At 40.0% G+C, this 16,844-nt stretch overlaps 1 protein-coding gene across 2 annotated transcripts in view; it reads right to left on the bottom strand.

The window, feature by feature from the left end:
* The window catches only part of WAPL (WAPL cohesin release factor), a 74,329-nt gene that overhangs the window by 30,453 nt on the left and 27,032 nt on the right, over positions 1-16,844 (bottom strand). For both annotated transcript variants that reach the window (XM_065670829.1, XM_065670828.1), the window contains exon 4: positions 14,105-14,223. In XM_065670829.1, the coding sequence (XP_065526901.1) occupies positions 14,105-14,223 (119 nt within the window). The remainder of the gene's footprint in view (positions 1-14,104; positions 14,224-16,844) is intronic.

Below are 16,844 nucleotides of genomic sequence, written 5' to 3'. Positions count from 1 at the left end.
TTTCCAAAGTAACAGAAGCACCAGCTTGACCAATCTCCTGACAATCTCTCCAAGCTCAAACAGTTAAACCGAGAATCAGTTTTTAAGTTCATGCTGCTACAGTTACGAGAGGACATCTCTGTCCACAAAAAGGAAGATGGTGCCATATAGATCCCCTTTTGAAAAAAAAGTTAACTGCTAACGAAATCGCTAAAAGGTTATCTCTCTTCTCCCCCAAGCTTACTGCATTTCTGAGCGGCAAAGTCTTACCAAAGTCTGACTCAAGGTTTGTGATGAACAAACCAAGGACAACTTAGTAACAAAGATGCTTTTTTAATATTGAAGGACACAAGGTTTTATACAAACATCTGTAATGGGGAAATAAACCACAACAGAGTATTTTCTGGGTACTCACTACTTTTTTCTTGAATTACAATTGCTCCACAGATTACCTCAATGCTTAAGATGGGGAACAGAAGGTCTAAGTTTCTGGGTGCCAATATCCTGGTATACAGGATAATTCAAGGAAGTAACACACTATCAAGTAGCCCAGCGTGGAAGCACAGCATATATTTAATATTAATCTGATGCATAATTCTTCTTAACCTGGCAGGGAAACTTAACTATTACAGTTCTGACAGCTGTCTATTGCATTACAGCTGCCATAAATCCTATTAACATACGATATTCATTATTAGTAGTCCCGAATCTCAGTTATAATCTCCCACAGTATCCTATCCCTGCTTAAAGGATACTAATATATTAATATTCCTGAGTTTCCTGTCTCATAGCTACAAGCAGCACAGCTTTTTAAATCTCTGCCACAGCAGCACCGGGCCCAGTGCACCCAGCAGGGAGATGCTGCAGGGAGATGCAACCCACACAACAGGATCCTAGATGTATGCCTTCCTCAGCTCCATGCAGAAAGAACAGGGGCACAAAGCAAAGCAGGCTCTGCTGCGGCTGCCACATCCATCTTCAAGGAAAGAGCACACCTCACTTGTTGGCTCAGTGCCCTATCTGCATGTTCCTTTTTTCTTCAGTGCTCCATGACAAACCAAACACAGCCCTTATCAGGTGCAGGGGGGAGCAGAATCATGCTTGGCATTAAAGCTGTCTTACTGAGCCGGGACAGGCCCTTGCTCACCATGCAACAGGAGTGTCTGCAGTCTCGGCTTCTCAGAATTTAGCACCGCTGTTTCATACACATGCATAGAGCATGGAGGCACAGATGACAGAGATCAAGTTCAGTGATTCAGTACAGCACAAGAACAAAGTATACAAACAGCTGCACCAGCATAATCAAAAGGCCCTCACAGCATTAGTGCATTTTCTTCAGCATAGAGCAACAGTTGATGTGTAGGAAAGAGCTCAACAGGGCAACGAGATAAAGACAATTCCTTCTAAATAATCAGGGCTCAAAGGCTTCCTGAGTCAAAGATGGCTTCATTTTTATTTAACAGTCAAAAATGGGCTTTTCTTCCCTGATTTTCTTTAATTCCTTATTAAATCAAAAGCTAGGGCATCCCCAAGTGTTTTGCAACAAAGTACTTTACAGATTGCTTAGGCACTACCAATGCAATACAGAAGAAAGCTGCATGCAAGAAATCAAGTAATGTCACCCATTAATGCCTGTTCTGAGAAATGACGACATCTCATTTAATAGCTCTGTTGTAATATAGTCTAAACTGGAAGTGAAAATGGCAATTACTTAAAACCTTGAATACCTATTGAAGTTTAGTTTTAGCCACTATCGTTTGTAACACAGAATCATAGAATAGTTAGGGTTGGAAAGGACCTCAAGATCATCTAGTTCCAACCCCCCTGCCATGGGCAAGGACACCTCACACTAAAGCATCCCACACAAGGCCTCATCCAACCTGGCCTTGAACACCGCCAGGGATGGAGCACTCACAACCTCCCTGGGCAACCCATTCCAGTGCCTCACCACCCTAACAGGAAAGAATTTCCTCCTTATATCCAATCTAAACTTCCCCTGTTTAAGTTTCAACCCATTACCCCTTGTCCTGTCACTACAGTCCCTGACGAAGAGTCCCTCCCCAGCATCCCTATAGGCCCCCTTCAGGTACTGGAAGGCTGCTATGAGGTCTCCACGCAGCCTTCTCCTCTCCAGGCTGAACAGCCCCAACTTCCTCAGCCTGTCTTCATACGGGAGGTGCTCCAGTCCCCTGATCGTCCTCGTGGCCCTCCTCTGGACTTGTTCCAGCAGTTCCATGCCCTTTTTATGTTGAGGACACCAGAACTGCACACAATACTCCAGGTGAGGTCTCCTGAGAGCAGAGTAGAGGGGCAGGATCACCTCCTTCGACCTGCTGGTCACGCTCCTTTTGATGCAGCCCAGGATACGGTTGGCTTTCTGGGCTGCGAGTGCACACTGAAGCCGGCTCATGTTCATTTTCTCATCAACCAACACCCCCAAGTCCTTCTCTGCAGGGCTGCTCTGAATCTCTTCTCTGCCCAGTCTGTAGCTGTGCCTGGGATTGCTCCAACCCAGGTGTAGGGCCTTGCATGTGGCATGGTTGAACTTCATAAGGTTGGCATGAGCCCAACTCACAAGCGTGTCAAGGTCCCTCTGGATGGCATCCCTTCCCTCCAGCATAGCAACCGGACCACACAGCTTGGTGTCATCGGCAAACTTGCTGAGGGTGCACTCAATCCCACTGTCCTTGTCAGTGACGAAGATGTTAAACAAGACCGGTCCCAACACCGATCCCTGAGGGACACCACTCGTTACCGGTCTCCAGCTGGACATTGTGCCACTGACCACAACTCTTTGTGTGCGGCCGTCCAGCCAGTTCTTTATCCACCAAGTGGTCCATCCATCAAATTGATGTCTCTCCAATTTAGAGAGAAGGATGTCATGTGGGACAGTGTCGAACGCTTTGCACAAGTCCAGGTAGATGACATCAACTGCTTTACCCTTATCCATCAATTCTGTAGCCCCATCATAGAAGGCCACCAAATTGGTCAGGCAGGATTTCCCTTAGTGAAGTCATGGTGGCTGTCACCAAGCACCTTGTTTTTCATGTGCCTTAGCATGCCTTCCAGGAGAATGTGCTCCAAGATTTTACCAGGCACAGAGGTCTTCCACTTGCAGATCCAAACAGTGTTTAGATTTCACCTGTGATTCCATGCCCTTCTAGTAATATTTTGTTGACCAGCAGAAACTGCTCCCCAGCAGCTCCTACCATCTGGTCCACTGCCTGCAAACAGCTCAGCACACACCCAAAATCCAGCACTGGTTTCCAAAGAAGTATGTTGTAATCAGTTCTAACTCTTCACTAGGGACTGTAGTGATAGGACAAGGGGTAATGGGTTCAAACTTAAACAGGGGAAGTTTAGGTTGGATATAAGGAGGAAATTCTTTCCTGTTAGGGTGGTGAGGCACTGGAATCAGTTGTCCAGGGGGGTTGTGAATGCTCCATCCCTGGTGGTGTTCAAGGCCAGGTTGGACAGAGTCTTGGGTGAGATGGTTTAGTGTGAGGTGTCCTTGCCCATGGCAGGGGGGTTGGAATTAGATGATCTTAAGGTCCTTTCCAACCCTAACTATTTTATGATTCTATGATTATGCACGGACTTTGGAGTTCTCTTAAAACTCACATGGATATGGCAAACAGATCACCCTTCTACAATCACCTCTTAAAGCAACCTTCACATTTTGACCTGCAACACAAAACAAAGATGAATTTCCAAAACAACTGTAAGGAAACTGTGCCAATACTGATCAATCTGTAAGAACCATATAGAACTTGCTTTTAGATTACTGTGTGACAGAACTGAAGCCAGGAAAAGTATCAAAGAGCAAATGAATGCTAATGAACAAAGGCTTTTCAGAAGGGCTTTATCACATAAGCAAAGGGGTTTGTTTATTTGGTTTGGTGGTGGTGGTGGTGGGTTTCTTTAAGGCAACTCAAATGCTTATTATAACAAGCTTCCCTGAAGAAGCAATGCTGACATTTAAGCAGCAGTAATTTAAGAAACTGACTTTCTCTTTAAAGAGAAGGCAACTATGCAATTATTCAAATAATGCAGACTTTTCTTCAGGAATTCTTCCTCTGAAGATTTAAGTTAGAATAAATGCAAGAGGAAATATATCACTTCTTTGAACTCTGTGTTCTTAAGGCAAATAACATCTGCAATATTAATCAGCCGTAAGAGCTTCTGCTGAATAGCAGAAGAGTTCCCTTTTTTAATATGTATAGAACTGACAGCTGTTTACACTCAGATAGATGTCTGAAAGACTGCAAATACTGCAGTGAGGGTATAAAGCGTATTGTACTATGGGGCCCCGCATGTGGTTCTGGGAGGTGAGCTGAGATGCAAAACCAGAACTAACACCGGGGATTTTACAAAATGCACAGGGTTGTCAGTTTTATACAATCATCTCTAAATGGCATAAACTATGGGTCATGCTTAACCTCCCATCTCTAAAAGCCTCACGATGAAATTTTCAGGAGCTGATACTCTGTACATATGGATACTGTGCTGCCTACCATTCAAAGATACAAGAATAGCAGAAAATAAGAGCCAGGGACATGAGTCATGCTGAAAATACTAGCAAAACAAGAAAGCAGCTATTTGCAGGCAAAAATGCTTTCCAAGGTAGAAGACAATGGGAAAAGAAAACACCCCAAAAAGCCATTTTTAACACATATCCTGATAAATGTATTATTTGTATCTGTATGCCAGATGCTTCCAGCTCCAAAAAAATGCCAAACCAATTAAAGAAAATAGATAAGTATTCACCACTCAGTATTCAAAATCATTGAGAGTACTACTCTGTCCTGCATGTCTCAGTTTGAACAGGAAAAAGATAACAAGTATGTTATGCAGCACACAACTATTCGTAACGGACTGTTTCTTTTGAAAAGGGAAAGGAATGAACATCAAATTCAAAGCAAAGAAAAAGAAATTACACTTCAAAAGAGGAGGACGGAGCACCAATTCAGCAAAGGCTGAGCCATGTATATGTAACACACGAGAAAGTTAATTTGGACTACAGATAAGATAGCAGGTTTCAACAGCAGTTAAAAACCAGAGGCAAACTAGGACAATGTCATTTATTCATTGTTCAAAATGTGAACTAAATCTCCATTATTTGGATCACAGTATCAGATAAGTGCCAATAATTCACCTGTAGGTGCCATGGACCACTTAATCGTGAGCTGCTACACTATTTCATGCAGTACATAAAAAACATTATGCATGCACACAGCTAGACAACTACAAGTTGTTAGCCAGACAAGGCTGAAGAGTATCAGCAGCAGATAACATGATGAGCAAGAGGGAAAAATGTCACTGAAGCTTTTCTTGCATCAGATTTCTATCAAACTGCAAAATGTTTTTCCTTCCTCAAAGCTCAAAAGGAGGCCTCCAGGGCAGAACAAGACAATGGGTCAGACACCCAAGTGAGACATGAAAATTTATCTTGAAGAAACAGGACAGTCTGATAAACGTGAGATTCATTCCTAAACAGAAATAGCTCATGGCATTCTGTATGCTGCTTATACTGAGTACACTCAAAGCTGGTCACTCAGAAGCAGAAGCCATATGGTTACGGTTACTGACTTGTTCTGAAATTTATGTTATGTCTAATTAAAAGGGACAAGGTACAGTAGCTTAGACATAATGCCACAATACTGGAAACATATATCAATCAAGAGAAAAAAATACCCTGTGTCTGCCAGTAAGTAACTGATTGGTACAAACACATCCTTGTAAAAACTGTTCTACTAAATTACTGCCCTCTCTGTTGCTACTTAAAGGCAGAGACACACACATATCCCCCTGCACACACATGCTACTAATCCTGATCTATTTAAGGTGTATCAATCTACTGACAGAAAAGCCTCACAAAATCTCAACAGCAATGAAATTCCAGAGGTCATACAGCTGGGTAGGTGTGTGTGCACACCCATGTAAGTGTTTCCACTGGGATCAGTAAAACACTTTTCAAATAAATCTCCCAGCTGTCCCCAGTGACGACACTGTGGTTTGCATCACTGAGCCTCTGAGTACACTTATCTGACTGACTTCTGATGAAACCCATCTTGAAGATGCTCTTCCAAGGAGCACCCACCTCACACCAGCTGTTACTGGGCATTCCCTAAAGCAGATCAGAATAAAGCTAACTCAAAGTCAAAACTTCTAGATGGGTATCATGGGGACACTATGCCCTCAGCACCAACTGTTTCACTCCCGGGCTGTGCTCTTGTTGCATCATGCTATTATCTAACATATACAAAGTCAGAGAGAGGTGAGTCCACCAACCATACATGGAAGTACATGGGAGCTGTGAAGAGAATTTTGCCTAATTATAGAATCATAGAATAGTTAGGGCTGGAAAGGACCTCAAGATCATACAGTTCCAACCCCCCTGCCACAGGCAGGGACACCTCACACTAAACCATCCCACACAAGGCCTCATCCAACCTGGCCTTGAACACTGCCAGGGATGGAGCACTCGCAACCCCCCTAGGCAACTGATTCCAGTGCCTCACCACCCTAACAGGAAAGAATTTCCTCCTTATATCCAATCTAAACTTCCCCTGTTTAAGTTTTAACCCATTACCCCTTGGTCCTGTCACTACAGTCCCTGACGAAGAGTCCCTCTCCCCAGCATCCCTATAGGCCCCCTTCAGGTACTGGAAGGCTGCTATGAGGTCCCCACGCAGCCTTCTCTTCTCCAGGCTGAATAGCCCCAACTTCCTCAGCCTGTCTTCATACGGGAGGTGCTCCAGTCCCCTGATCATCCTCGTGGCCCTCCTCTGGACTTGTTCCAGCAGTTCCATGTCCTTTTTATGTTGAGGACACCAGAACTGCACACAATACTCCAGGTGAGGTCTCCTGAGAGCAGAGTAGAGGGGCAGGATCACCTCTTTCGACCTGCTGGTCACACTCCTAATTACTAAAACACCAAGTTAATGACTAGGAACTATACAACCTGGGGGAAGAGGGAGAGGGTAGAATATGAAGATGCAAAAGAGAATCTGATTCAAGAATGTTTTAATGCATCTTTGCTTCTTACCTAAGAGTTACTATCCAAGGAGCTGGAAACGCAAAGCAGTTTCCACTGCGACATTAAACATTTTCCATTCAACTTGATTCCTCTACTCCCTGAAAAAACATAAGTACATATATAGGGAGAAGGACTTCCATGCTTATTTTTCATTTGTCTCTCTTGCCTCTGTGAGGACGGAGCCTGTTACCTTCACACTGCACTTAATAACCCCACCTTTCTTTGAACTGACAACATCTTTCTTGACACTGCACAGAAGACACGTACTTCCAAGAACACTGCTACCACAGTTCCACGCAACAGCTGCATATGGAGAACAGATGAGGAAGCAGTTTTGCCAGGTGGAAGGATCTCAGCTCAGCATCTACCAGGACACACCCTTCTTCACCACAGCTTAATATGAAGGAGTGGGAAGAAAATAATTTTGATCAGCATCACATGATTATCTTGAAGTTAGCAGACCAACTCCAGGCAATTGCTTCCTCTCTGAGATGGCTTCAAGGTGTTATGCCCAACTCAATTCAGTAAAATTACAGTGGCTACTTCATCTTCAAAAAAGGTGACTAATCCTAAAAACCTGTCAGTTCTTGCCAGTTCTTACCAGTACCCTGTTTACCAACGTGAAAAACTAAGATTTAATTTTGGTCTATTTACACTGATAAATGCTTACCAGTCCCTGAATGGTAAGCACTAAGAAGTCAGAGTTAAATAAACGTGCTTACTGAAGAATGTGGCTTTACAAAGATTAAGTGAAATAATCATATCAATATGAAGCTTTGGGTTTTAACATATCAACTATTTCAGAAACAGATTTATTCTTACCTTTTATAATATTTTTTTAAATTAATTAATTCCAGCAATATAAAAGTTCCTTAAAATACCAATGCTGTTTATAACTGGTTCGAACTCAGAAGAGCTCATCTCTTGTATATCATTACAACAAACAGTTCTTCGACAAAAAAAACCCATAAAAATCACTTGAGTTCAGGACTGGGCAGACCACCTGCCAGAAAGCATCCAACAGTAAATGAAAGGCATGTACTGCAGAAGCAACAACATGCTGTCACAGGATGTCAGATCTGACCATCACTGTTTGTTCGTCAAATTGCTGATGAAAGACTGCTGGCTTAGCACTATAATGATACAAGACACAGAGTTCAAAGAGTATTGTGACTTTCAGAATTCAGCTTGACTCCTTAGAGTCAAAACACCAAATGTCAACTAATATACTCTACTATTAAAAAAAAAAAAAAAAAAAAGCAATTTTGACATCCTAAGTTAGGATGCTAACAGCAGCTCTATGTGTGCAGTATCAACAGCTCACCACCACTAAAAAAAATGCTTTGTTAAAGCTGTTCATCCTTTTGACAGGACACTTTTCCTTAAGGTTATCCAACATAGAGACAAGCAGCTCTTTTTAAAATTAGTTCTGATCAGCCTATCATTAAATGTATGGAAAGGGCTACGACTAACATAGCAAAACTTTAGAACACTTCCATTGATGATTTTCCAAGACTATTTACTTAAAATAAGCTATGGAAAAAGTATTAGCCAAAACTACCTGAGGCTAGGCACTAAAGATAGATTAACCTTCATATACATTAAATAAAATTTTAGAAATCTTTAAAAATTGGAGGGAATGCAGACTGATTTGCAGGCAAGCAAAAATAAATGACGCATGCAGGATGTCTCTGATAAACATCTACTGCAAAGTGTAATACAAGCAAAGTGGAAAACTACAGATCACAGCACAGCCCAGTTACTTTCCCCTCCCACACAAATGTCATCGTCGTATTAGCCCTAAGATAACTCAGTCAAACCAAGAGCCACGCATGGTTTCAGACTTCTTCAATTTCAAAACACTTCCAAAGATAAGGTACAAGTATTTCATCCTGGACTTCAAGTAAACTTAGACACAGCATTTGTTTCAAGTTGGTATTTATAGCTTCCTCCAGTCACCATGTGGAAAAAGCTTACATTAACCTATAAAACATCTCACAGGTTATACCCTTAAACTTCTTTTACAGCAAATCCATTAGAAACAACAGGATCTCAAATAGGCTTTATTTTCAAGGACTGACAGTTACAGTGTCTAAAATTTGTAACAGGAATATAGCAACTTAATGAGAACAACCTAGTTATGAAAAAAACCCAAACCTACTTAAAGGGCAAGAAAGATGCAACTAAATAGTGAACTATGGACTAGCTGCAGATCAAATTAAAGGCACCCGGAAGAAAAAAATTTTGTGGTTAAACACTTGATAACTGGAAATTAAAGCTCTTCACACAGTAGTGATGTGACAATGCCTTCCAATTCATCTGTCCAAAAGCACGCTTTGAGATCTTGCACACGTATCTGTACTTTGTTGGGCACAAAACACAGCAGTTATTCATAAAACTTGAATAAAACATGAAAAGCAATAAACAGTTGCAGGGTTATGACTGGATGAAGTTTCTGTCTTGGATGCAGAGTTCAAAAGCAGTCTGTTGGCTAAGCCATGTCTGAATTCAGCAATGATTTCATTCATGTATTCAACACTACTGTCATGACTAACTCTATTAATGTCACTTGATCAAAGTAATACTTGTAATCCTGCTAACGCCAGACGTGGTTAGTGAGCACTTCTCAGCTGTAATGTTGACTTAACCAGGTTAAGAGGACTTAATCTCTCTTCTTTAGTTCCCTCAGCTGAGTGGATACAACTGTTTACAGTCTCCAGTGAACTAAACTGTGATTTGTTAAATGTTTCCTTTTAGTGGATTATTTCTTAAACACAGATGGGTTCTTCAGTTTTGCTCAATACACAACCTTGGGAAAGGAGCAAGGGAAGAGGAGTGAGCAGGTGAAGCAGTAAGAGAGCAAAGGCAACACCTCCAAATACTTGTCAGTAGTTTCTGTCTTTTTCAGACAAAACCAGGCCTTACAGTAGGCTGAGTTTGAGGAGTTCCATTGCGTTGGGGTTTTTTTCAAATGCATAATACAAGATCTCCACTTTTCCTGACAAATATATTCCACACTAGTGGAATAACTTTCAAGCAATGACACTGTTAAAAAACAAGGAAAGTACTTTGCACAGGTCACTTCATGGCCCAGTATTACTCGAGTGAGAGGCAAAATAGACAGGTTTTCTAGAGCCAAGACCTCAACAAGCAAATTTAGAGAAGTTTCTCCACACATAACAAGGCAAGAGAACAAGAAATACTATTTAAAGCTAGCTTAAAGTTGTTTATAAACATTCGCTTCTTATTGAAAAAGTGAGTTAAGGGAAATACACAAATTTGAACAGAAGTCAAGTCACTAAGCAGTGGACTAGCATTGCAGCTAGCTTTTAGTTTGAACAATAGTCCACAAATCACCACTGCAGACCGTCTGTGCAGGAAGCACTTTCTTCCTCGTGTTACCAATCATCAGAAATGTCCATTTCATTCTCTCAAGAAAATTTCAGTCTTTAATAGGTGCTAAACTGAATTGTTGACACCAGCATGAAAGCTTTCTGAAATACTCAGTGCAAAAAAACCAAATAAAATATCAACATCTAAGAAATTAATTCCAAAAGACTCATTTCCAAGGCACAGAAAAAAACCCACAACATTCTGATATATAGCAGTCATCTAATACCTTCAAATGTCATGCTGCTTTGAGAAAACAACAGTAGGTCTTCCACACCAACTTGAAAGAGTCAGCGCTTTTTCCTATCGTACCTCCTTTGTCCCACAAACACACTAAGTCTTCCCATATGTCTCAGTAGCGCTGAAGAGCACCAACAGGATTATAGTCTTCCCCTCTTCCTTGCTCCTCAAGCTGAAAGGTTCCCATACTTAGTAACTATGATTTGCAACTCTATTTTTATTCTTACCTTGAAATATTCAAACGTAATCAGTATTCGCCTTGTCTCCATTGGCTTCCTATGGCCACAGGCAGAACTAGGATCAGCACAGAGTTGCAAGTCACTCTTAAACATTCATTTCCAGTTTAAGAGCAGAGGGCCATCACAGAAAATTTGCTGTTCAGAGGACCTGGTGTTCCTTAACAACATGCTGGACAAGAGAAGTGCTGAGCTGACAATACAGGTCTGGCACGAAAGAGCAAGCTCTTGTATACCTTACTGGTTTTGACCAGATAAATGAGAATTAGTTTTATCTGTAAAAAGGGAACTAAGCTCAAAGGGACCAGCAGGTGGGCATATCACAGCCCCACAGTTCCCAAACCTACATGCTAGAGCACAAGTTACTGAACCAGTTCAATTAAAACTGTAAACAGCTGCAAACAAACTTCTGCAGATGTTACTCATGTATGCTTCACACCCATAATTTGCAAGTCAAGTAATGCCAATATTTGTGTTCTGTAAGTACATAATTATGTTGCTACAGAACATAATATTCCTCTTGTAACTCAGACTCAGGATAAAGAGATTTAATTCACTTAAAAGCAGAATTCTGGTTGAGACTTCACATACCTACCATAACATGCACACTACTGCAACTTTTTTGCTCATTATTATGTGTGTGAATAGTCAAGTTATTTCAGCAAGACTCCGTAGGTTAAAAGCAACTTTCAGGAACACTTATTCACTAAGTCAATAATGTCTGTAATCTTTTATTACACATACGATCAAAGTTTCAAGAACCGGACTTTAACTTTAGAGTACAATGGTCAGGTTTCAAAACCACAAACACGAGCAAGAGTCCTGCTGACTACAAACTGGAAAAAAACCACTTAAGCTTCCTGGATCTACTGAAGTTTAACAATACCACCTGCTGCTTCCTGAGCAACAGAACTCTGTACTTTTCAGCTCAGTGTGATACTAAGTGCCATACCTCTAACACCACCACCTAGACAAAATTCATTAATACTGTGTCTGCTGGTTTCTACGAGAAAAAACCAAAAGGTGATGAAACAGTGAAGGCATTCCAGAGGTGATGGGTTGCTGCGTTTGGTATTTTAGGAGAGGATCATTTAGTTGTGGTCAGGTTAATACTTATAGTTCAATTTTTCACTCCCAGAATTAGAAGTCCCTTAAGATTCAACTGAGATTAAGAGTCCATATCTGTAGTTTAGGAAGATAATTATAGCATCTCTAATTACCATCAGAACAAGCTTTACAAGCTTTTTTAGTAACTCCACGAAATAGCCGTATGATTAGAGACCATTACAGTTTGAAATCTGAATTGCAATTTGACTGCAGGATCAAAAAGGCTATTTGATTTTCACCTTTCCCACTTGACTCAAGTTTATTCCCAAGTGACAATTTTTTAGAGCTGAAACCATTCTCTCTTATAAATATTGCTGTAAGGTTTTTTCCATAAAATTTCACAATACATTCAAAATTAATTAAAACAGTTTCCATATAAACCTGCAAGTATTTAAAGTATAAAAATTAAACAAGAAACACATAAAATGCTATTATAGAACAGTATTTGAAGCATACATACATTTAAACATTAAAAAATATCCCATATTTACCAGAACACCTACAGCTGTTTTATGCTGCTAATACAGCAAAAAAAGATACTGTTGAATTTACATTCCCTGTACTTCTGTTTCCGAGTCTAGTGTAACGTACACTGATAGGAGCTGATTTAAAACCAAAAAATATTGTCAGCAGAAGCTGAGGATCTCTGATCTTCAAGAAATACTATTTCAGTTCTGAAAAGACCCTTCTCTCACTTATCAACAGCCTGACTTCAAACTCAGGAGGCAGGAGCTCCCTGTTCTCTCCCAGTCAAGAGTCAAGAAGCGATGCTTCTTTTCAAAAGGCCATTACAACTGGCAGTACTTACTGGACTGCCCCAAATGAAAATATTCTCTTCCATGCTTTGGGAAATAAACCAAGTTTGTCCTCCTTCCTCTACCCACAAATCCACATTTTTAAATGGAAAATTGTTATATATCAACACAGCTGAGGATATAACAAATCTTCCTGTTCTGCAACACCAATAAAAAACCCAACAAAAACTTCAGAAATTACTTCAAGTGAACTATCATACAACACAATTAGCTACCTTTATAGGAAATTTTAGTGCAATTTAATTACTGGAATATTTTAGGTAAAATAACAAGGAAAGTAATTTTAAAATCAATTCTTAGAAATGTCAGAAGGCTGAACACATAAAGGGAGTTTCTATTAAAACATGCAAATGCCAGACCTTGCAAAACTTATAGAACCCTAAGAAAAAGAGAGAAATACGAGTATAATTCCCTCTCCCACTTTCCCCTTTTTCTCATTACCAGTTCTAGATTGCAGCACTGGTGAGACAGCTACTCTCTTCACCAGACGACAGGAACATATTATGCAAAAAACATAAGAAAAGGCCTTAAGCATTAGAAACAGGTATCCTGGACAACCAAGTCATTAAACTTCATTTAGTGGAAATTACATGGGTCCCACTATTGCAAACTTTCACCTAATAGCTTAACACAATTTTTGCTGAATGCACATTTTAAAAACTCTCAAAATAATTAGTAACCTATAATAACAGGTAAGATAAACCACATACAACCAACAAAATGAATAAGCTCCATTCACATAATGAAAGGGCAAATTCATACTGAATACTACATAGTTTGGGTATACTGGGGTGGAATTGGGGTTTTTGGTTTTTTGGTGGTGATGGTCAGTGGTTGTTGTTTTTTAAACTAAGAAAAATCTTAATTTTCCACAGGCGATAAAGGCACTTGTCCTATGGACGAGCCCTGAAGACTATACCAGTGACACCTTTGAAGCTTTCAGAAAGGTTCAGTCCTATAACATGATAGATATTTCTTAGGAGAGCAACAAAAAAAGCAACAAAATAAACCCCACGATATTTAATGGTGCTTAATAATCACCTAGAAAGGAATACATTCAGGTTACCCATTACCATTGTGCAACCCCCAGGCTCGCATCTCTAAAATGAAATTCCTACTGATACAAAAGTTTTGCACTTGAAAGTTTTACTCTTCCAGATATAATCTTAAAAATCTGGCAAATTATTTCAAGTGCAGATACAAACTGGGACAAAAGCCTGGTACTTAGATAGGAGGAAACATCAATACCGAAGAGTTAGTTAAAATAACTTTGCCTTGGTCTCAGTATTATTACTCACCCGCTTAGGCCCACTAAAAATCTTCCTGGTGTTTTCCTTAGATTTATCACCTTGTTTATTTGTGGATTTCTTATTGCCTTCAAGCACACCAGGTGTATCCTCTGAAAACTCCAGAAGATCTGTGAAAGGTAAAAGACATGAAATACCCATATTAAAAGTTACTGAAGTGCTAGAGCATTTCTTGCATCTGGCATTTACACAAGTGTAACTTAAGAAATTATAGAATAAAAAACCCAATCTGTATCAGAAATATCAGCTTTAAAGCCAAACCCAGTACTGGATGGAGCTCACGTTTCCTGGCTAGACTGTCACAAAACATAAAATATACATTACAAGGTAAACAGTCATAATTATTATAGCACCTCTGGCCCCTTGTGTAAGCTTCAAGTTACCATTTCCCATTTTGCACTTCTGTGAATCCCAGGTTGCCTTTTATATGTGCTTACTTAATGGCTTACTGCTACACCTCTGAGCAACAGGAAAATTAAACAGTAAATGGGGTTCTTCAAGAGAGTGAGATCAAGAGATTTACAAGAAGAATACTTGTCACTACAGTTACAGGATGGAAGAATGGATCTCACTTCTCACAAAGGCAGCCTGTTTATATTTGCTTGTTCTGCTATAAACAGTATTAAAAAACATGGTCATCAACTCAGAAAGGAGTCAGCTGACAAAGTCAGACTCTGAAACCACCTTTCAGTGTATTCAGTACTTAGCAGTGGTTCTACTACTCAGTTCTGGACAGTAAATCTGCAATTGATTCATCTAATTAAATTCTTATCCTGTTATGTTGTTTGGGTTGTTTTTTTGTTGTTTTTTTTTTTTTTTAAACTTGTGTTGTATTTGAAGCATTATCCCTTGGAGAGCAGCTTACGTTCTTTTACTTGGCACAAACCAGAAGCCACCATAAATTTCAAGCTGGAAACAAAAACAGGCACAGAGAAGCACTATTTCATCTATAAACAGATCAGAAAACCTATCTATTCCAGAGAAGCTGCTACTATTTGAAAACTGCACTGCAAAAATACAAGCAGGTTGGATTGGTTACTCTAATCCCAAGTGCACTTGCATCCAGTAAACAGGCCTGGCCAAGCACCTAGGTAAAGGGTCAATCAAAAGCAGATGAGGCAAGCAAATTTATAAATACACTCATAAGGACACAAAACTTACCTAGTCTGGGGAATACAAGCATTCTTAGAATAAGGCTCAAGCATTTCTTAAACTGCAGTAAATTTCAACAGGCTTGGCAGCGCCAGGGTGGCAGCATGCCTACTGCAAGGCACCTACCACAACCAGCCTCCTGCATCCTAGCCCATTTTGCATTTCAGTTTAGGTGTACAATGTTAGTATAAGAGCTTAATAACTGGAACAATCCCTCTGAAAATAACTGACCTTTTAAAGATCTTTTGATCAAATTCATCTAACAGAGGAAAAATACCAAAGACCAATTCTCATTAACTTAAATAAAGCAAAACTGCTTCTAAATCTATACAGAAGTCAACTTAGTCCTTTGCTGCAACTTGCCCATTAAAGGAGTCAAATCAAATTGATTTGATACAGATAATTAAAAAAAAAAATTAAAATCCTGAAATACTTTTGAAGAAGCCAGGTCCTGAATACAACTCCCAAAGAAAATCAAAGGAACAGAACTGGATCCTCCTATCACAGGTTAAAAGCTAAAAAGTTCCTTGCTTGACTCCAATAATTACAAACATGCAAGTCATTCTAGAAATGCAGGATGTGTTTTCACCCACCAAATCAGCACAGTAATTTGTGCCTTGTGCTAAGACTTGGAGCTGGTGTTGTGGTTAATACTGATTAGCAGTACTGTGTATCAACTAAGCCACAATTTTGAAATATGTAGGTTTGTTTGAATTATACTCCTGTGTGATCCTGAACTATCCCATTTAAATTAGGTAATTTTCAATCGGACACCCCCCCTCCCCCCCCCAAAAAAAAACAAAACAAAACAAACCAATCCTGCAAGCCCCTTCTTGGTAAGAATCAACCACTACTGACAATAGGGTAATTCTGCATTTTAGACATTGCTAGCTCATAAACGCTTTTAGGATTAGCTTCGTAAGATTATCTCAAATGTTTTTATTTAAGCAATGCTCTCTGATACCTTCCAGGTATCCTAAAAGCACTCTGCATACATACCTTGCCACATTTTCAAATTTAAACTAAACAGGGCATAGGGGAGAAATCTTTAGTTTGCATTAACCAAGCCAGGCAAAGACAGGAGTAGTTTGATAAGCAGTGACACTAATGAAGCATGTTTTCTATTGGCTCACTCTCGTATGAATGTTTTTTTTTCATCCTCCCAGATAAGATGAGCATATTGACCTTTTTCTCAATATGGGAGCACGTAAGGCCTTTTCCCCTGTACCTGACCATTTCAAGGTATTTATAGTCTTGGAGCTCATTTGTCTGTCTCAGCTAAAATTGGAAAGATGTTCAAAGACCAACTAGATGGCAACACCACAGCAAATCTCCCTGGGAAAAACAACCCATATTTGTTTAAGTGCCCAAGGGTAATTCTGCAGAAGATTTTGAAGTCCAAACAGGACTCTGCCTTAGAGGACTTTGATGTACTATTAACTGGCTAAAAACATTTAACCAATTAAGGTGATTCAATTTTTGAGGAGATACAAAGGAAGGAAAAAACCAAAACCAAAACTGAGCAGGCTTGCTCACCAGAAGAGAGCTAAGTGCTAGATGCTGGTACACAAAAGCTATT

Source organism: Lathamus discolor, chromosome 3, assembly GCF_037157495.1.
Source record: "Lathamus discolor isolate bLatDis1 chromosome 3, bLatDis1.hap1, whole genome shotgun sequence".
Lineage (NCBI taxonomy): Eukaryota > Metazoa > Chordata > Aves > Psittaciformes > Psittacidae > Lathamus > Lathamus discolor.
Note: the sequence above shows the minus strand (reverse complement) of the source record. Positions and strands in the feature narration are given on the sequence as shown.